Source organism: Mustelus asterias, chromosome 29 (genome assembly GCF_964213995.1).
Source record: "Mustelus asterias chromosome 29, sMusAst1.hap1.1, whole genome shotgun sequence".
Lineage (NCBI taxonomy): Eukaryota > Metazoa > Chordata > Chondrichthyes > Carcharhiniformes > Triakidae > Mustelus > Mustelus asterias.
The window spans coordinates 17636025-17657791 of record NC_135829.1 but is presented as its reverse complement, the minus strand read 5'-3'; the positions used below and the strand labels follow the sequence as shown (position 1 = coordinate 17657791).

The 21767-nt window shown below is 46.8% G+C and overlaps 1 protein-coding gene across 6 annotated transcripts; it reads left to right on the top strand.

Annotated features, from left to right (window-relative positions):
* The first annotated feature begins 1083 nt into the window (after nucleotides 1-1083).
* LOC144480428 (uncharacterized) lies at nucleotides 1084-20818 on the top strand. 6 transcript variants are annotated; one of them, XM_078199842.1, is made up of 7 exons: nucleotides 1084-1199; nucleotides 14117-14515; nucleotides 15914-16393; nucleotides 16540-16623; nucleotides 18385-18501; nucleotides 20254-20288; nucleotides 20439-20732. In XM_078199842.1, the coding sequence occupies exons 1-6, from the start codon at nucleotides 1145-1147 to the stop codon at nucleotides 20283-20285; spliced, it is 1167 nt and encodes a 388-aa protein (XP_078055968.1). In that variant the 5' UTR covers nucleotides 1084-1144; the 3' UTR covers nucleotides 20286-20288; nucleotides 20439-20732. The 6 variants fall into 6 exon arrangements, with proteins under 6 accessions (XP_078055968.1, XP_078055967.1, XP_078055971.1 ...); XM_078199843.1 differs by lacking the exon at nucleotides 1084-1199 and adding an exon at nucleotides 10780-10884; XM_078199841.1 differs by lacking the exons at nucleotides 20254-20288; nucleotides 20439-20732 and adding an exon at nucleotides 18625-18856.
* Nucleotides 20819-21767: the final 949 nt, after the last annotated feature.

The following is a 21767-nucleotide window of genomic DNA, read 5'->3' as shown; positions in this document are numbered from 1 at the left end:
TGCAAACTCAACACAGACAGTGACCCGAGCCGGGAATCGAACCCAGGTCCCTGGAGCTGTGAAGCAGCAGTGCTAACCACTGTGCTACTGTGCCGCCCCTTTTTGCCGACGATATCAGCTTTGTGCCCAGAAATATCAAAGACATCATTTAAATGTCATTAGTGAGTCCGGGACCCTATGGTCCAGGTTCACTTGCCCTGACCTACTCATCGGTCCGGATCCCCACCGGTGAGAATCACAGCTGGTCTCCATCAGTGGGTTGTCGGGGACTGGGCCGGGCCACACCCCCTGGGCAGTGCCAGCCTGGCAGTGCCCAACTGCCACCATGGGAATGCCAGGGGAAGTGCTAAAGGGGCAGGTCCTGAGGGGGTTTGGTCCTGAGTGAGGTGGGGACATGGGAGGGGGGAGGCAATGTGAGGGAGCTCCACAGTGGGGGAGTGAGCAACTCTGCAGCCATGACGATTGAAGGGGTTTGTGTGGGGATCTCCTCAAAGGGGGGATTGGAGAGTGGGAGGATTTTTGCAATAGGGGCAATGGGAGGGAAGAAACACTTCAGAGTGGGCAATTGGGGGGCTGGAGGAAACTCAGCAAAGCGGGGGATTGAGGGGTGGGGGTGCCAATATATGTGGTGATTGGGGGTGGTGGGGAGACCAACACAGGGAGCAACTGATGGGGGAGTGTACGCCGGGAGATCAGGGCACCAGCGCAATGGCGCACCATGAGCTCAGTAACCGGCTTCACCAGTGAGATTAGGCTCCACTCCACCCACTACTGGCGAGAATCGCATCCTGGCTCTTATTTTGCACAAAGAGCAATAAGATTGTGACTCGCAGCTTAACCCAAAAACCCGCTCACTCCTCTCCCATTTTCTCACTCGTTCGGAACTTTGAATTCTTTTCATGAAATTCCATTCTTTGTATTTCGGAGCTTTTTCTGACGTCCCTGGTTGGAGGATCAAACAAGCATCTCAACTGCTGTCTTGGTTGCATTAACACAACGTCAGAGCCCACATTTCACCTAAGTTGGTCAAACAGGAAGCTATTATCTCTCACGCCATTTCGAGAAGTTCAGCTTCTCTTCTTTCTCACAGATAGGGAAGTAAGAACGCAACCACTACCCAGCAAGCACGGTCTAGGAATCTGAAATGGCACTCGGTGCTTTGTTTGTGGGTCTTTTTCTTCTCTTCCAACATGTTGCAGGTAAGGATGAATACTTTCCATTAATCTTCCAAATGTTCCTCACCTGGAAAGAAAAACAGAGAGATTTGAAGCATTGCTTTCTTGTGTAGATGTTTAACACAGTCAACTCACAGTCTTTGCTGTGTCTGTTTAATATGGTGTAACCATGGAGCATCGGTTTGATATTGTCATTCAGAGAGTGAGGAGAGATTAGGAGCAATTCTTTACACAGAGAGTTGTTGGGGGAATGGAATACTTTGACAGGCAGTGCTTGAGTCAGAGATCATTCTATATTTCAACTGAGAATTGGATAAGAATTTGAGATGCGAAAGATACAGGAGAGCGAGTGGGTCAGTTACTTCTGGCAGAGAACCACAATTAAAATACATTACATATAGAAGTGGGTGGTTCAGTGTTACAGGCAGATCAAATCCTTTTGAATCCAGATTTCCATCACTCTTGGCCACACTTTGTGCATCTCCATAACTCCAACTCTACAGCAATATTCATGTCTCTGTGTTAAAATACAACTCCTGACCTGTGTCTTGAAGAAGTTGGAAAGGTTTTGGGAATTCAGGAAGTGAGCTACAACTCGCAGTATTCCCAGTCTGTGACCTGCTCTTGTAGCCACAGTGTCACGGAGATGGCCAATGGTAACCTCGAGAATGTTGGCGATGATTTGACAATGTTGCTGCTATTGAATATCAAGGGGAGATCACAGAATTGTAACGGTGCAGGAGGCCATTCGGCCCATTCTGTCCACACCGGTTCTCTGAATGAGCATCTCACCTAATACCATTCCTCTGCCTTCTCCCCGTAACCTTGCACTATCTTCCTTGACTGTTAACAGTCTAATTCCTTTTCAAATGCTTGAATAAACCTGCCCCCTCCACACTCTCAGACAGTGCATTCCAGACCTTAACTACTCACTGCATGAAAAAGCTTCTCCTCATATCAGTTTGCTTCTTTTACTAATTACTCTAAATTTATACCCTCATTCTCGATCTTTCCATGAGTGGGAACAGTTTCTCCCTATCTACACTGTGCAAACCCCTCATGATTTTGAACACCTCGATCAAATCTCCTCTCAGCCTTTTCTTCTCCAAGGAAAACAATCCCAACTTCTCCAATCTATCTTCATCATCCCTGGAATCATTCTTGTGAATATTCTGCATTCTCTCCAATGCCATCGCAGCCTTCCTACAGTGCGGCACCCAGAACTGGAAGCAATACTCCAACTGAGGCCAAACTGGCGTCTTATAGAAATTTCACATCACCTCCTTGCTCTTGGACTCTATGCCATTATTAATAAAGCCCAGGTTGCTGTGTACTTTATTAACTGCTCTCCAACTGCCTTGCCACCTTCAATGATATATGTACATACACACCCAGCTCCCTCTGCTCCTGCATCCATTTTACTGTTGTAACCTTTATTTTATATTGTCTCTCCATGTTCTTGCTACCAAATTGAATCACCTCACACTTCTCCGCATTGAATTGCATCATCCACCCGTCTGCCCACGGCACCAACTTGTCTACGTATTTTTGAAGTTCGATACTCTCCTCCTCACAGTTCACAAAGCTTCCAGATTTTGGATCATCTGCAATCTTTGTAATTGTGCCCTGTCCACCCAGTTATAGGTCAGCAATAGATATCGGGAAAAGCAACGGTTCCAACACTGACCCCTGGACAACTCCACCACAAACCTCCCTCCAGCAAGGAAAACATCCATTAATCACTGCTCGCTGTTCTCTGTCGCTCAGCCAATTCCGTCTCCATGTTGCTGAAGTCCCTCTTATTCCTGGAGCTGCTCACAAAGCAGTTTTGCGGCTCTGTATCAAACACCTTTTGGAAGGAAACGATTCTCTCTACTTTTGGAGTTCATCATTTCCAGACACTTGTGTGATGTGAATGTCGCGTGTCACTTATCAGCCCGAGCCTGAACGTTGTGTAGGTCTTACTTCATGTGGGCAAGGACTGCTTCAGTATGTATTCCCTGTTAGTTTACCAATCCTTTATCCATTCCAGTGTTCAAATTATTTGACAGAGTCGATACAGATGAAAAACAGGGGAAGGTAATCTTAAAATTAGAGATTCATCATCTCAATTTGAAATCAAGAAGCATTTTTTTACCACTCGGGATAGTGGAAATCTGAAACTGTTTTGTCCCAAAATGCTGTGGACACGGGGGGATAACTCGAGCCTTCAAGGCACAGACTGATAACATTTGGTCAGTCAAGGGTTCCAAGGAATTTGGGGCACAGGGAGATACATGGAGTTATGGCGAAGATTTATCATGCTCTGATTGAAAGGACGAACAGGCTCAAGGGTCTGAATGGCTTACTGGTTCTGCTTTGCCCATGCACATTGAACATGATCAGGGTGTGGGGTTGTGATGGTCCCAACATCACACAACGTGCAGCCATTTCTAACCCACGCTCACACAGGAAGAGTGAGAGACTCAAGAGGAGAAAACTGAGGCAAAAATGCAATGAACTCAAACTAAATACAGGGACTGAATGGCCCACAGTGGCTGAAGTTCCAATGTTTCCTGTTTCTTTGCTGAGATAGTGGTTAAAGACAGTGATGGAGTATCATGCACTTCCACTGTTTAGATGCAGTGGGACAGAACGGAATGCTTCACCTCCAAGGCAAGTTCTCAGGGTGTGGATGGTGATGGGGAGAGGGAGAGGAAGGGGAGGGTGCAATTGTTCGGCTCTAAGGGTGTGGGATATGGCCCCTGCTGCTTCCCTGCCTCCACCCAGTTTAATCTGGAACAGGAAGGCTCTGGGCAACCTTCCCACCGGATACCGATTGACGCCTTTGACTGAGCAACTCACGGCTTCATCCGACTGTCACTGGTATTCAACCCATAGCGGGTGGGGGACTCGCCATCTGGGGAGGTTGACAAACTATCCCTGTCAGGTTTGCTTGTGGCCAAGTGTGGAGTGGGAGGTGCTTATTGTCACTCAGCACAAGATCAAGGGATCTGGCATCGGGAATGGGAGAGGGGGCCTGCTGAGAGTCACCATCCCCCACTCTTTCCTCCCACCCATTACCCCTCCCTTACTACCAAACCACTCCCCACAGCCCCCATCCCATCCAGCACTTGTCCTTCTCCAGGGCCCCCCACGATGACCCCCTGGTGAAGGCTCGGTTGGATTACCAGCTGCAGAGACGGCGCCCGGTGGTGCTGCCAACAATGGGGAGCTGCCAGCCTCTGATTGGTTCTCAGGAGCGGAATTGCCAACCGACTGGGTAACATCTGGCAAATTAATGTTTCCCCTGGAGCCGGGAGCTCAGCAGCAGGGTTCCCACTGCCAGCTCGGAACTTAATTCCATTGGGGCTCCTGGAGATCGCTCTGCGCCAAGCATGGCGAGACTGGAAAATCCTGGTCCTTGTGTTTCCAGATGGTTAGTATCTCCATCATGCTTTGGGCGCGGGGTGTGTTGATATCTCTGCTCCGGTGTTACGCACTCTCATCATGATGCACAGAAGCACACGCAGAATGTACACTTTGGGTGCAATCTTCCCGGCTCCCCAGACTGGTTTTATGCCTGGTTTCTCGCCTCTCCTGATCCACCGGCACGGTTTTGCCGACGACATTAGCTTTGCGCCCAGAAATATCAAAGACATCATTGAACTGTCATGAGTGAGTCCGGGACCCTATGGTCCAGGTTCACTTGCCCTGACCTACTCACCAGTCGGGGTCCCCACCAGCGAGAATCACAGCTGGTCTCCATCAGCGGGTTGTCGGGGACTGGGCCGGGCCACGCCCCCTGGGCAGTGCCAGCCTGGCAGTGCCCAACCAGGCATCCTGGGAATGCCAGGGGCAGTGCTAAAGGGGCAGGTCCTAAGGGGGTTTGGGCATGAGTGAGGTGGGGAAAGGGGAGGGGGGAGGCAATGGGAGGGAGCTCCACAGTGGAGGGCAGTGAGCAACTCTGCAGCCGTGACGATTGAAGGGGTTAGTGGAGGAATGTCCACAAAGGGGGGATTGGAGAGTGGGAGGAACTCTGCAATGGGGGCAATGGGAGGGGACAAACACTTCAGAATGGGCAATTGGGGGGCTGGAGGAAACTCAGCAAAGCGGGGGATTGAGGGGCGGGGGGTGCTGATATATGTGGTGATGGGGCAGGGGAGACCAACACAGGGAGCAACTGATGGGGAGAGCGTAGATAGGAAGATCGGAGCACCTGCGGGATGGTGCCTCATGAGCTCAGTAGCCGGCTTCACCGGTGAGATTAGGCTCCGCTCCACCCACTATTGGCGAGAATCGCATCCTGGCTCTTATTTTGCACGAACAGCAATAAGATTGTGACTCACAGCTCGTCCCAAATCCCGTTTGCTTCTCTCCTGTTTTCTCACTCGTTCAGAACTTTGAATTCTTTTCATTAAATTCCGCTCTTTGTATTTCGGAGCTTTCTGTGACGTCTCTGGTTGGAGGGTCAAACGAACATCTCAACTGCTGCCCCGGTTGCATTAACACAACATCAGAGCCCACATTTCACCTAAGTTGGTCAAACAGGAAGCTATTATCTCTCACGCCATTTCGAGAAGTTCAGCTTCTCTTCTCTCTCACAGATAGGGAAGTAAGAACGCAACCACCACTCAGCAAGCACGGTCTAGGAATCTGAAATGGCACTCGGTGCTTTGTTTGTGGGTCTTTTTCTTCTCTTCCAACATGTTGCTGGTAAGGATGAATACTTTCCATTAATCTTCCAAATGTTCCTCACCTGGAAAGAAAAACAGAGAGATTCGAAGCATTGCTGTTCTTGTGTAGATGTTTAACACAGTCGACTCACAGTCTTTGCTGTGTCTGTTTAATATGGTGTAACCATGGAGCATCAGTTTGATATTGTCATTCAGAGAGTGGGGAGAGATTCGGAGCAATTCTTTACACAGAGAGTTGTTGGGGCAATGGAATACTTTGACAGGCAGTGCTTGAGACAGAGATCATTCTGTATTTCAACTGAGAATTGGATAAGAATTTGAGATGCGAAAGATACAGGAGAGCGAGTGGGTCAGTTAGTTCTGGCAGAGAACCACAATTAAAATACATTACATATCGGAGTGGGTTGTTCAGTGTTACAGGCAGATCAAATCCCTTTGAATCCAGATTTTCATCACTCTCCATTATGCTTGGTACATCTCCTTCACTCCGACCCTACGGCAATATTCTTGTCTCTGTGTTAAAATACAACTCCTGACCTGTGTCTTGTAGAAGTTGAAAAGATTTTGGGAATTCAGGAAGTGAACGATACATCACAGAATTCCCAGTCTGTGACCTGCTCTTGTAGCCACAGTGTCATGGAGATGGTCAATGGTAACCTTGAGAATGTTGGCGATGATTTGACAATGTTGCTGCTATTGAATATCAAGGGGAGATCACAGAATTGTAACGGTGCAGGAGGCCATTCGGCCCATTCTGTCCACACCGGTTCTCTGAATGAGTATCTCACCTAATACCATTCCTCTGCCTTCTCGCCGTAACCTTGCACTATCTTCCATTACAGTTAACAGTCTAATTCCTTTCCAAATGCTTCAATAAAACTGCCCCCTCCACACTCTCAGACAGTGCATTCCAGACCTTAACTACTCACTGCATGAAAAGCTTCTCCTCGTATCAGTTTGCTTCTTTTACTAATTACTCTAAATGTGTCCCCTCATTCTCGATCTTTCCATGAGTGGGAACAGTTTCTCCCTATCTACACTGTGCAAACCCCTCATGATTTTGAACATCTCGATCAAATCTCCTCTCAGCCTTCTCTTCTCCAAGGAAAACAATGCCAACTTCTTCAATCTATCTTCATCATCCCTGGAATCATTCTTATGAATATTCTGCATTCTCTCCAATGCCATCGCATCCTTCCTAAAGTGGCGGCATGGTAGCACAGTGGTTAGCACTGCTGCTTCACAGCTCCAGGGACCTGGGTTCGATTCCCGGCTTGGGTCATTGTCTGTGGTGGAGTTTGCACATTCTCCTCATGTCTACGTGGGTTTCCTCCGGTTGCTCCGGTTTCCTCCCACAGTCCAAAGATGTGCGGGTTAGGTTAATTGGCCATGCTAAATTTCCCCTTAGTGTCCCGGGATGTGTAGGTTAGAGGGATTAGTGGGTAAATATCTGGGGAGAGGGCCTGGGTGGGATTGTGGTCGGTGCAGACTCGATGGGCCGAATGGCCTCTTTCTGCACTGTAGGGTTTCTATGATTCTATGAAAGTGCAGCACCCAGAACTGGAAGCAATACTCCAACTGAGGCCAAACTAGCGTCTTATAGAAATTCCACATCACCTCCTTGCTCTTGGACTCTATGCCATTATTAATAAAGCCCAGGTTGCTGTATACTTTATTAACTGCTCTCCAACTGCCTTGCCACCTTCAATGATATATGTACATATACTCCCAGCTCCCTCTGCTCCTGCATCCATTTTACTGTTGTAACCTTTATTTTACATTGTCTCTCCATGTTCTTGCTACCAAATTGAATCACCTCACACTTCTCCGCATTGAACTGCATCATCCACCCGTCTGCCCACGGCACCAACTTGTCTACGTATTTTTGAAGTTCGATACTCTCCTCCTCACAGTTCACAAAGCTTCCAGATTTTGGATCATCTGCAATCTTTGTAATTGTGCCCTGTCCACCCAGTTATAGGTCAGCAATAGATATCGGGAAAAGCAACGGTTCCAACACTGACCCCTGGACAACTCCACCACAAACCTCCCTCCAGCAAGGAAAACATCCATTAATCACTGCTCGCTGTTCTCTGTCGCTCAGCCAATTCCGTCTCCATGTTGCTGAAGTCCCTCTTATTCCTGGGGCTGCTCACAAAGCAGTTTTGCGGCTCTGTATCAAACACCTTTTGGAAGGAAACGATTCTCTCTACTTTTGGAGTTAATCATTTCCAGACACTTGTGTGATGTGAATGTCGCGTGTCACTTATCAGCCCGAGCCTGAACGTTGTGTAGGTCTTACTTCATGTGGGCAAGGACTGCTTCAGTATGTATTCCCTGTTAGTTTACCAATCCTTTATCCATTCCAGTGTTCAAATTATTTGACAGAGTCGATACAGATGAAAAACAGGGGAAGGTAATCTTAAAATTAGAGATTCATCATCTCAATTTGAAATCAAGAAGCATTTTTTTACCACTCGGGATAGTGGAAATCTGAAACTGTTTTGTCCCAAAATGCTGTGGACACGGGGGGATAACTCGAGCCTGCAAGGCACAGACTGATAACATTTGGTCAGTCAAGGGTTCCAAGGAATTTGGGGCACAGGGAGATACATGGAGTTATGGCGAAGATTTATCATGCTCTGATTGAAAGGACGAACAGGCTCAAGGGTCTGAATGGCTTACTGGTTCTGCTTTGCCCATGCACATTGAACATGATCAGGGTGTGGGGTTGTGATGGTCCCAACATCACACAACGTGCAGCCATTTCTAACCCACGCTCACACAGGAAGAGTGAGAGACTCAAGAGGAGAAAACTGAGGCAAAAATGCAATGAACTCAAACTAAATACAGGGACTGAATGGCCCACAGTGGCTGAAGTTCCAATGTTTCCTGTTTCTTTGCTGAGATAGTGGTTAAAGACAGTGATGGAGTATCATGCACTTCCACTGTTTAGATGCAGTGGGACAGAACGGAATGCTTCACCTCCAAGGCAAGTTCTCAGGGTGTGGATGGTGATGGGGAGAGGGAGAGGAAGGGGAGGGTGCAATTGTTCGGCTCTAAGGGTGTGGGATATGGCCCCTGCTGCTTCCCTGCCTCCACCCAGTTTAATCTGGAACAGGAAGGCTCTGGGCAACCTTCCCACCGGATACCGATTGACGCCTTTGACTGAGCAACTCACGGCTTCATCCGACTGTCACTGGTATTCAACCCATAGCGGGTGGGGGACTCGCCATCTGGGGAGGTTGACAAACTATCCCTGTCAGGTTTGCTTGTGGCCAAGTGTGGAGTGGGAGGTGCTTATTGTCACTCAGCACAAGATCAAGGGATCTGGCATCGGGAATGGGAGAGGGGGCCTGCTGAGAGTCACCATCCCCCACTCTTTCCTCCCACCCATTACCCCTCCCTTACTACCAAACCACTCCCCACAGCCCCCATCCCATCCAGCACTTGTCCTTCTCCAGGGCCCCCCACGATGACCCCCTGGTGAAGGCTCGGTTGGATTACCAGCTGCAGAGACGGCGCCCGGTGGTGCTGCCAACAATGGGGAGCTGCCAGCCTCTGATTGGTTCTCAGGAGCGGAATTGCCAACCGACTGGGTAACATCTGGCAAATTAATGTTTCCCCTGGAGCCGGGAGCTCAGCAGCAGGGTTCCCACTGCCAGCTCGGAACTTAATTCCATTGGGGCTCCTGGAGATCGCTCTGCGCCAAGCATGGCGAGACTGGAAAATCCTGGTCCTTGTGTTTCCAGATGGTTAGTATCTCCATCATGCTTTGGGCGCGGGGTGTGTTGATATCTCTGCTCCGGTGTTACGCACTCTCATCATGATGCACAGAAGCACACGCAGAATGTACACTTTGGGTGCAATCTTCCCGGCTCCCCAGACTGGTTTTATGCCTGGTTTCTCGCCTCTCCTGATCCACCGGCACGGTTTTGCCGACGACATTAGCTTTGCGCCCAGAAATATCAAAGACATCATTGAACTGTCATGAGTGAGTCCGGGACCCTATGGTCCAGGTTCACTTGCCCTGACCTACTCACCAGTCGGGGTCCCCACCAGCGAGAATCACAGCTGGTCTCCATCAGCGGGTTGTCGGGGACTGGGCCGGGCCACGCCCCCTGGGCAGTGCCAGCCTGGCAGTGCCCAACCAGGCATCCTGGGAATGCCAGGGGCAGTGCTAAAGGGGCAGGTCCTAAGGGGGTTTGGGCATGAGTGAGGTGGGGAAAGGGGAGGGGGGAGGCAATGGGAGGGAGCTCCACAGTGGAGGGCAGTGAGCAACTCTGCAGCCGTGACGATTGAAGGGGTTAGTGGAGGAATGTCCACAAAGGGGGGATTGGAGAGTGGGAGGAACTCTGCAATGGGGGCAATGGGAGGGGACAAACACTTCAGAATGGGCAATTGGGGGGCTGGAGGAAACTCAGCAAAGCGGGGGATTGAGGGGCGGGGGGGTGCTGATATATGTGGTGATGGGGCAGGGGAGACCAACACAGGGAGCAACTGATGGGGAGAGCGTAGATAGGAAGATCGGAGCACCTGCGGGATGGTGCCTCATGAGCTCAGTAGCCGGCTTCACCGGTGAGATTAGGCTCCGCTCCACCCACTATTGGCGAGAATCGCATCCTGGCTCTTATTTTGCACGAACAGCAATAAGATTGTGACTCACAGCTCGTCCCAAATCCCGTTTGCTTCTCTCCTGTTTTCTCACTCGTTCAGAACTTTGAATTCTTTTCATTAAATTCCGCTCTTTGTATTTCGGAGCTTTCTGTGACGTCTCTGGTTGGAGGGTCAAACGAACATCTCAACTGCTGCCCCGGTTGCATTAACACAACATCAGAGCCCACATTTCACCTAAGTTGGTCAAACAGGAAGCTATTATCTCTCACGCCATTTCGAGAAGTTCAGCTTCTCTTCTCTCTCACAGATAGGGAAGTAAGAACGCAACCACCACTCAGCAAGCACGGTCTAGGAATCTGAAATGGCACTCGGTGCTTTGTTTGTGGGTCTTTTTCTTCTCTTCCAACATGTTGCTGGTAAGGATGAATACTTTCCATTAATCTTCCAAATGTTCCTCACCTGGAAAGAAAAACAGAGAGATTCGAAGCATTGCTGTTCTTGTGTAGATGTTTAACACAGTCGACTCACAGTCTTTGCTGTGTCTGTTTAATATGGTGTAACCATGGAGCATCAGTTTGATATTGTCATTCAGAGAGTGGGGAGAGATTCGGAGCAATTCTTTACACAGAGAGTTGTTGGGGCAATGGAATACTTTGACAGGCAGTGCTTGAGACAGAGATCATTCTGTATTTCAACTGAGAATTGGATAAGAATTTGAGATGCGAAAGATACAGGAGAGCGAGTGGGTCAGTTAGTTCTGGCAGAGAACCACAATTAAAATACATTACATATCGGAGTGGGTTGTTCAGTGTTACAGGCAGATCAAATCCCTTTGAATCCAGATTTTCATCACTCTCCATTATGCTTGGTACATCTCCTTCACTCCGACCCTACGGCAATATTCTTGTCTCTGTGTTAAAATACAACTGACCTGTGTCTTGTAGAAGTTGAAAAGATTTTGGGAATTCAGGAAGTGAACGATACATCACAGAATTCCCAGTCTGTGACCTGCTCTTGTAGCCACAGTGTCATGGAGATGGTCAATGGTAACCTTGAGAATGTTGGCGATGATTTGACAATGTTGCTGCTATTGAATATCAAGGGGAGATCACAGAATTGTAACGGTGCAGGAGGCCATTCGGCCCATTCTGTCCACACCGGTTCTCTGAATGAGTATCTCACCTAATACCATTCCTCTGCCTTCTCGCCGTAACCTTGCACTATCTTCCATTACAGTTAACAGTCTAATTCCTTTCCAAATGCTTCAATAAAACTGCCCCCTCCACACTCTCAGACAGTGCATTCCAGACCTTAACTACTCACTGCATGAAAAGCTTCTCCTCGTATCAGTTTGCTTCTTTTACTAATTACTCTAAATGTGTCCCCTCATTCTCGATCTTTCCATGAGTGGGAACAGTTTCTCCCTATCTACACTGTGCAAACCCCTCATGATTTTGAACATCTCGATCAAATCTCCTCTCAGCCTTCTCTTCTCCAAGGAAAACAATGCCAACTTCTTCAATCTATCTTCATCATCCCTGGAATCATTCTTATGAATATTCTGCATTCTCTCCAATGCCATCGCATCCTTCCTAAAGTGGCGGCATGGTAGCACAGTGGTTAGCACTGCTGCTTCACAGCTCCAGGGACCTGGGTTCGATTCCCGGCTTGGGTCATTGTCTGTGGTGGAGTTTGCACATTCTCCTCATGTCTACGTGGGTTTCCTCCGGTTGCTCCGGTTTCCTCCCACAGTCCAAAGATGTGCGGGTTAGGTTAATTGGCCATGCTAAATTTCCCCTTAGTGTCCCGGGATGTGTAGGTTAGAGGGATTAGTGGGTAAATATCTGGGGAGAGGGCCTGGGTGGGATTGTGGTCGGTGCAGACTCGATGGGCCGAATGGCCTCTTTCTGCACTGTAGGGTTTCTATGATTCTATGAAAGTGCAGCACCCAGAACTGGAAGCAATACTCCAACTGAGGCCAAACTAGCGTCTTATAGAAATTCCACATCACCTCCTTGCTCTTGGACTCTATGCCATTATTAATAAAGCCCAGGTTGCTGTATACTTTATTAACTGCTCTCCAACTGCCTTGCCACCTTCAATGATATATGTACATATACTCCCAGCTCCCTCTGCTCCTGCATCCATTTTACTGTTGTAACCTTTATTTTACATTGTCTCTCCATGTTCTTGCTACCAAATTGAATCACCTCACACTTCTCCGCATTGAACTGCATCATCCACCCGTCTGCCCACGGCACCAACTTGTCTACGTGTTTTTGAAGTTTGATACTCCTCCTCACAGTTCACAAAGTTTCCAGATTTTGGATCATCTGCAAACTTTGTAATAGTGCCCTGTCCACCCAGTTATAGGTCAGCAATAGATATCGGGAAAAGCAACGGTTCCAACACTGACCCCTGGACAACTCCACCACAAACCTCCCTCCAGCAAGAAAAACATCCATTAATCACTGCTCGCTGTTCTCTGTCGCTCAGCCAATTCCGTCTCCATGTTGCTGAAGTCCCTCTTATTCCTGGAGCTGCTCACAAAGCAGTTTTGTGGCTCTGTATCAAACACCTTTTGGAAGGAAAGAATTCTCTCTTTTTTTTGGAGTTAGTCATTTTCCAGACACTTGTGTGATGTGAATATCGTGTGTCACTTATCAGCCCAAGCCTGAACGTTCTGTCGGTCTTACTTCATGTGGGAAAGGACTGCTTCAGTATCTGAGGAATAGAAGCATAGAAAATAGCTACAGGAGAAGGCCATTCGGCCCCTCAGCCTGCACCACCATTCAATATGGTCCTGGCAGATCATGCACTTTCAGTATCTCACTCCCGCTTTCTCTCCATACCCTTTAACTACCAGCGCCACATCCAGCTCCCTCTTGAACATGTCTAACGAACTGGCCCTTCCAGAGGTTCACAACTCTCTGAATGAAGTTCTTCCTCATCTGGGTCCTGAATGGCTTACCTCTTATTCTTAAACTGTGACCCCTAGTTCTGAACTTCCCCAATATCGGGAACATTCTTCCTGCATCCAGCCTGTCCAGTCCCATCAGGATTTTATATGTTTCTATGAGATCCGCTCTCATTCTTCTAGATTCCAGTGAGTACAAGCCCAGCCGATCCAGTCTCTCTTCATATGTCAGCCCTGCCATTCTGGGAATCCGTCTGGTGAACCTTCGCTGGACTCCCTCAATAGCAAGAATGCCCTTCCTCAGACTAGGAGACCAAAACTGCACACAATACTCACGGTGTGGCCTCACCAAGACCCTGTGCAACTGCAGCAAGACATCCTTACTCCTATACTCAAATACTCAATAGTGATTGGAGAATGAACATTGTGTAATCATCAGTCACAGTCCCACATGTAACTTATGATGGAGGGAAGGGGATTGATGAAGCATTTGAAGATTGGCCTTCCGTCAACAACTTCAACCATCCTCTTTCTCCCATGTGTGAGAGTTTTTAGACTCAGTGTAATAATGTGGGGAGGGGGAAGGGGTGTCTCTATCCAGACTGTGTGATGGGGGAATCTCTAAATCAGACTCACTTACTGTGCGAGGCTTTGATGAACATTAAGGTTTAATTATCTTTCCTGTATGGAATGTTGTTTATCTCCATCCAATTCTGTCCTTATCCCTGCAGGATCCACCTATGTCCATTTTCGAGGATCAGGAGATGTCACCACTCTGCAATGCAACACACCCACTGGTGCTGGGAATGTCGGAACCTTGTGCAGCATTCGGGATTTCAGTGCTGGAGCAGAAATTGAGAAAATACAATGTGAGACAGGAGCGAAGAAAATGCAGGATTGTGAAAATATCGATCATGAGAAACAGAAAGAGAAGCTGCAGTGTCAAACATGCAAAAGAAATGGAGGTGAAATGAATTCACTGACATTCGCTGTGATGCTATGTGATGATTCGATGATATTTACCTGCACGGTTCAGGATTCCACAGAATCATCAAAATGTCCAAACTGGAAAACCCTGACAGGGGAGGGATGTGAAAACCACAACTTGTTCTTTGTGATAAACCCGGACGGTGAGTGAACTGGAGATATCGGGGGAATTATCACAGCGGGACGTTGGGACGATTTAAGCTGAGATATTAGGGGAGGTATTAGGACAGATAGCTGCCATTCGAGACAATTATAGATTCTTTATGGAGATGAAATTATCAAGCATGTAAATAAAGAGTAAAAATTGAGACGCAACCGACAGATTCCAAAGATGATGGCCAGGATTTTCCCCCGTTTTTGGTCAGTGGGAATGGCGGTGGGGCCGGAGAATCAACGGGAGTCCCCAAATGGCTTTTACGCAGTCGGGATTTCCCGTCTGTGATGTTAGTTCCTGCCATGAAAGGTCGGGAATCCCATTGCCACACATTTTAATCTCATTAACGGGCTTCCCACTCTAGTATCCCCTTACCCTTCAATTTCCCCCCTCGCTTCAGTGGGGTTTATAACAGCTTTTGACAAACAGTTTAAAGTTTTAAAGTTTATTTATTACAGTCACAGGTAGGCTTACATTAACACTGCAATGAAGTTACTGTGAAAATCCACTGCGAAAATCCGTGTGGCGCCTGTTTGGGTTACACTGAGGGAGAATTTAGCACGGCCAATGCACCTAAACAGCACATCTTTCAGAATGTGAGAGGAAACCAGAGCACCCGGAGGAAACCCACGCAGACACGGGGAGAACATGCAGACTCCGCACAGACAGTGACCCAAGCCGGGAATCGAACCCGGGTCCCTGGCGCTGTGAGGCAGCAGTTCTAACGGCTGTGCCACCATGGCGCAAACAGGGACCTGGCGAAGAGAACCCTCCTTGGGTGCACAGGAAGTACAGCCTCAAGGGGGTAGAGGGTCATGCCTGGAAACTGTCCTGGCAGCATCTCCTGACACTGCAGTGCCAGAGGGAATTGCCGGAGAGAGTGGGCTCCAATGGGGTGGTCTGTGGGAGATGGTATTCCCTGGTGATGGGGGCATCGCTGGGAAGGGGTGTCTGCGTGGAAGTGGAGGGCGGTGGGAGGGAGGGGGCTCCCCATGTCCGTGGAGGTGGGGGGGGGGGGCGGTGGGATCCCCTCTTATTTTTATTGGTTTGGTTTGAAAGATGCCGGGTCTCTTGAAGTCTGAGGTTGCTGGAGGGGCAGGTTCAATCAGTGGCTGCCCCGCCAGCGTGACATTTGGGACCCACCTCCTGGATTTATTTTGAACAAGTATCAAAAATTATGGTGGGAAAAGCCGGCAGTGGAGCTGGCGGGCCACAAAAGAACGAAAAATTCTGCCCGATGTGCTTGATAAACTGTTGAGGAGGTAACAGACAAAGTAGATGGAGAAATGCAGTGAATGTAGTTAACATGGACTTTTGGAAATCCTTTGACAAAGTACCGCGTTGGAGATTATTTGAGTAAAATTATTCTTTTCAATATTGTTTCTAGATTCGGATGAAGTATTTTCTGCTGTTGAAACTTTCTCGTCACTGACTGTAGCAGAGGGAGAGAATGTGACTTTACCCTGCCAGTTTGAGAATGGAAAATCTCTGCCCTTCACTCTGTTTTGGATCATATCTGGAAATGTTAACAAGTGTCTGCACTCTGTTCATATTGAGGGTTATAGCTTACATTCTAACACACGCTGCTGTGTGGATAAAGAGTCATCACAAAGAATCTCCAACCAAAGCTCAAACAGTCCTACAAATAAAATCCAGACTCACAACCTCACTATTCACTCAGTGAAGGAGTTGGACACTGGGAGCTATCTCTGTGTTGTACACGGTGTGGTCTCAGGGAAACCTGTCTGGAAGATTAGAGCAAACATCTCCCTCAGTGTGACAAAAAGTGCAGACTCTCCAGACACTCACACCTCAACATCTGGAATATCTCCAGTGACCAGCAGTGAGACTCCTACAAATAATGAAGGTCAGTCAGACAATGCACGATATGATTTAAATCATTTAATATCAATAATTCCAGCTGAGGGATTTTGTACCTGTTGTAAACTGGTTCAATTTCCATCGTTCGTCATTTATCATTCCAGATTCTAACTGGAAAGTTATGTTTCTCAGACCTGTTAACAAGGAGTCCAATCTCAAGTAGTGAATCCCCAGACGCCCTCACCTCAACATCTGGAATATCTCCAGTGACTAACAGTGAGTGTGTCTCTGTGTATGTCACTACTGGACAGGAAGATCCCAAATGGAACCTTGGCTCAAAAGACCATAACTTTTACATATCTTTGAGAAAATGGGAATGAAGAGAGTCATAGGACTAACAATTAGCTTTTAACAACAAAAAAACATTTATTGAACATGAAAAGTTTGACTATGATACAATACTCCTTCATTCCCACTTATCTTCACAAATATACATGGATTTTAAGGATGACAGAGGTTACAAAATATATCTTATGCTATAATGGTCTCATTCAACACACAATTCTTTAAACCACAGGCTAACTGTGGTCAAACACACTCCATTCTGAAACCAAGTGGCAAACGCCACCCAAGTGAACTTCTGTGGACTTCTTCTCAAATCCCCCCAGATGATTCTCACACCATGAGCCAACTGATCTTACTGGACTCTGACTTCCACATGAGTGATTCCAAACCCCACTCTCAAAAAGACACACTTTAGAATCTTCTTTCAAACAATTATTTCTTTCACCTTTTCCCAACAAGGATTCACTTCCAGGTTTTATAGCTCTCCTTTCAATGTTCCTTTGTCTTGAATGCTTTCAAGCTTTCACACAAACGCTAAAAGATCCAGTCACTAATTACTTCACAATTGCTTCAACTGTCACTTTCCAGGCTATAGTAAATCTCAAAAACTTTGAAATAATTTCAGATATCTCTGTTTTTCACCAGCAAACTCTTCAGCTTCTCAACTCTGTCTGTAACCTCGTTCCAGTTTCCTCTGTTCCTTTAACTTCAGACTTCCTGGAGACTTCTCTTCATCCTCCTTAACTGGCTGTTTTTAGATTTCTGACACTTGCTTCCTTGCCCGTTACTCTATTATATGGCTTTTTTTCTGGCAAAGCAGTGAGAGATGTTCCCTCTCTCACTGCTAAGCTCCTTCTACTCTGGCTCAGTTAAACTAAGAACACAGTGAGGTCTCTTCCCCTATAAGTGAACCTTGGTTGCTAAACAACATCTAATTCTTTCTCTAAGCTCTTATCTATTTTACACGCTGTAAACTCTCTTAGCATAATGCTACCACAGTTTGAACTGAAATGGTGGCACAGTGGTTAGCACTGCTGCCTCACAGCACTAAGGACCTGTGTTCAATTCCTGTCTGTGTGGGGTTTGCACATTCTCCCAGTGTCTGGGTGGGTTTCCTCCGAGTGCTTCGGTTTTCTCCCACAATCCAAAGATTTGCGGGTTCGGTTGATTGGCCATGATAAATAGACTCTCGTGTCAGGGGGATTAGCAGGGTAAATATGTGGGGTTATGGGAATAAGGTGGGATTGTGTTTGGTGCAGACTCACTGGGCCGAATGGCCTCCTTCTGCACTGTAGTATTCTATGATTCTAAAAAATCCCCCCATACAAGCAAACATTGTTTAATATGAATCTAACTGGAGGTTTACCTTTCCTTATACAGGAACACTAAACTCATGTAAATCTATAACTCATTTCTAATATCCAACGGTACAAACACTTAAAATTACCTCTGCTTCTTGATACTCTAAAAAGTAAGACAATCGGCAACATGAATCATTCAATGTCAGGAGCTCCAGCTGAGAGATTCTGGGTCTGTTTGTACAGTTTGTACCCGTTGTAAATTGGTTCAATTTCCTTCCTTCGCCATTGACTATTCTAGATTCTGAGGGGAAGGTTTGGTAGCCAGTGCAATGAGCCGTATGTAGAACACTGGATTGCACAGCCTGAATTTAATGTTGCTTCTCCTCGGTAGGTCCTGACACCAGTTGCAGTTCCATGCGTGTAGGTATCCTGGTTTTGTATGTGGCTGCATTAATTTGCTCTAATGGAGTAATCTGCATAATCAGAAGAGGACAACAATCTGCCAGAGGTAAGCAAGAGTTTTAAAATCTGTTTCTGCAAACTGGAAAATTGTATTTTAATACCAACTAATTATGATGATTTTTAAAGTCATGATTCTAACACATCTCATTTGTCTTGATCATGGGAACAGGAGGAGACAACAAAGAACAAAGAACAATACAGCACAGGAACAGGCCCTTCGGCCCTCCAAGCCCGCGCCGCTCCCCGGTCCAGGATTGAATCCTGAATCCAGGATCCCCGCCCAATTTTCCTTTCAGCCCATCGAGCTTGTTCTGCCATTTAATTAAATTTTAATTTTAATTTTATCTCTATCTTTACTCCATTCGCTCACCTTGGTTCCACATCCCTTCATATACCTCATAGAAAACCTATCAGTCTCACCGAGGAAATTTTCAATTGATCCCCAAACTAACACCCTTTGGGGAAAGAGGTCCAGATTTCCATTATCCTTAGATGTGCTTTCTGTACAGCCCTGCTCTAACCTCACGGATGGCTCTCCTGATTTTAGACTCTCACAGCAGAGGTAGCAGTTTCTCTCGATCTTCCTGGTGTAATCCTGAAAACATCTTAATCACCTCAATTAGATCACCACTTAATATATTCAAGCCCAACCCCATAATTTATTCCTTTTAGCATCCTGATGAATCTCTGTTCATCAAATTAACTTTCCAGAAGCGCAGTGCCCAGAACTGGAGCATAACTTCTCCCCCTTTGTACTCCAGCCTCTGTGAGATGGGTTAACATCCCATCAGCCTTTTTCATCATTTTGTGTTCCTGTCAACGAACCTTTAGTGATTTACATGAATGAACCCTAATTCCCTCTCTGCTCCTCCAGAGTTCTAAGCTTCTCACCATTTCGAAATACTCTGAGCAGTCTTGGGTGCGATGTGGATGATGTCTTTACACTTCCCCACTTTGAACTCTGTCGCTGCCAATTTGCTAACACACTTAATCCATCAATGTCCCCTTGTGACTGCAGTCTGCACTACTTAATGTGCCTTGGTGTCATCAGCAAGCTCAGATATCCAGGTCGCTATTGCTTTATCTAAGTCATTTATAAATAGAGTGAAATGCTGGGGTTCTGGGAGATACTGATATTTACATCCTGCCAATGTGACTATGTACCTATTGTCCCTATTGTCTGCCTTCTATACTTCCTAACCAATTTCATATTCATGTCATTGCCTCCAATTCCATGCACTTTATTTTTGATGACAGCCTCTTGTGTGGAACTTTATTGAGTTCTGTCTAGAAATCTACATGGGTCACATCCAAATGCACTCCCTTATCAACCAAATTAGGGAACCACTTATTAAATTAAACTAGGTTTGTTAGAAGGAACTTACATGTTTGCATTGAGTTCGAGAGATTCCTGAATGACGAGGTTGTATGAAGCAGAAAGGATAGTAGAGTTGAGACCACAATTAGATCAGCCAATGGCTGAGCAGGCTTAAGGGCCTGAATGGCCTACACTCCTGCTCCTAAATCTTTCGATCTTTAGTTCCAGTAGCAGATCCTAGTAACTTCCCCACAACAGACATCAGACTAACGGGTCTATTATTTTCTGCTTTCTCTATCCTACCCATCTGAAATTATGGAATAACAATGGCAGCATTCCAATCCAGAGGGATAATTCCTGAATCAATCGAGTTTTGGAAAACCTTGACTTAAAAATGCCAAATCCCACTTCCAGATGTTTGACATTGTTTGAAGTATATGTTATTAAATATTTCACCTGTTTTGTTTTCTGTATTCTTAGTGACAGAGGCAAATGTGAAGTTCAAGAATTAAAATGTAAGTAGTTTCAAGGTTTGAGTATAATCCTCCCAGTCGGCGCTGTATCTAAGGCTCCGTTATCCCATGTGACATCACAGTGCCATTTTATTATTTGTCCCCGGCCAGAACTGGAACCCATTCAATGTGATCTCTTCTCTTACTATCCAGAGAGAGGCCAGAGGGACCGTGAGTGTGAGCGACGTGACCGAGCCCCTCAATGTCAGATGTGTTTTCACAGCTTGTGATGTGGAAGTTGCTTGAAGAGCAGAGAAATCTTCTCACCCATCCTGCGATAGGCCACTCCACAGCTTTCACAGATTGTCCTGAAGTTACGAAGATCAATTTCCGCCCCCCACCCAACCCTCGCCATGGACAGAACAATGCTCTGCTGCTTATTATACACAACATGCAACTCATGCGATGGGAAGTCACTCAATAAATGATTGCTTTGAAATGATAATGAAATGATGAGCTGAGTAGGAATTTTATCCCAATCTAATGGAATAAATCAATTGACCCCAGCGAGGTTACGACACTGGGTTTAAGCTTAGAATTGCCAATCACTTCACTACTTACTCTTTGCCAACCTGAAAATATCCCATTTATCCTGTTTCATTGTTTCCCGTTAGTTTACCAATCCTTTATCCATTCCAATGTTAAAATGATTTGACAGAGTCGATACAGATGAAAAACAGGGGAAGATACTCTTAAAATTAGAGATTCGTCATCTCGATTTGAAATCAAGAAGCATTCTTTTTACCACCAAGGCTAGTGGAAACCTGAAACTGTTTGTCCCAAAATGCCGTGGACACTGGGGGAGAACTGGAGCCTTCAAGGCACAGACAGATAACATTTGGTCAGTCAAGGGTTCCAAGGGATTTGGGGCAAAGGGAGATACATGGAGTTACAGTGAATATTTACCATGGTCTCATTGAAAGGACGAACAGACTCGAGGGGCTGAATGGCCTCCTCCTGCGCTTACTGGTCCTGCTTTGCCCATGCACATTGAACATGATCAGGGTGTGGGGTTGTGATGGTCCCAACATCACACAACATGCAGCCATTTCTAACCCACGCTCACACAGGAAGAGTGAGAGCCTCAAGAGGAGAAAACTGAGGCAAAAATACAATGAACTCAAACTAAACACAGGCACTGAATGGCCCACAGTGGCTGAAGTTCCTGGCAAACCACTCCCCACAGCCCCCATCCCATCCAGCACTTGTCCTTCTCCAGGGGCCCCCACGATGACCCCCTTGTGAAGGCTCGGTTGGATTAACAGCAGCAGACACGGCGCCCGGTGGTGCTGCCAACAGTGGGTAGCTGCCAGCCTCTGATTGGTCGGCAGTTCTCTGAAGCGGAATTCCCATTCGACTGGGGAGCGTCCGGCAATTTAGTGTCCCCCCCCCCGGGAGCCGGGAGCTCAGCAACAAGGTTCCCACTGCCAGCTGGGAACTGTCTGTTTTCTTAAAATGTAAACTACATTGTCGACGAGTTCT

What these genes read in the sequence shown, in the direction of transcription:
- LOC144480428 (XM_078199841.1), top strand. Translation starts at nt 1,145, where the DNA reads ATGGCACTCGGTGCTTTGTTTGTGGGTCTTTTTCTTCTCTTCCAACAT. An exon ending in TCTCTTCCAACATGTTGCAG is followed by an intron (nt 1,200 to 14,116) that starts GTAAGGATGAAT and finishes TTATCCCTGCAG; the next exon opens with GATCCACCTATGTCCATTTT. An exon ending in AGGACAACAATCTGCCAGAG is followed by an intron (nt 18,502 to 18,624) that starts GTAAGCAAGAGT and finishes TCATGGGAACAG; the next exon opens with GAGGAGACAACAAAGAACAA.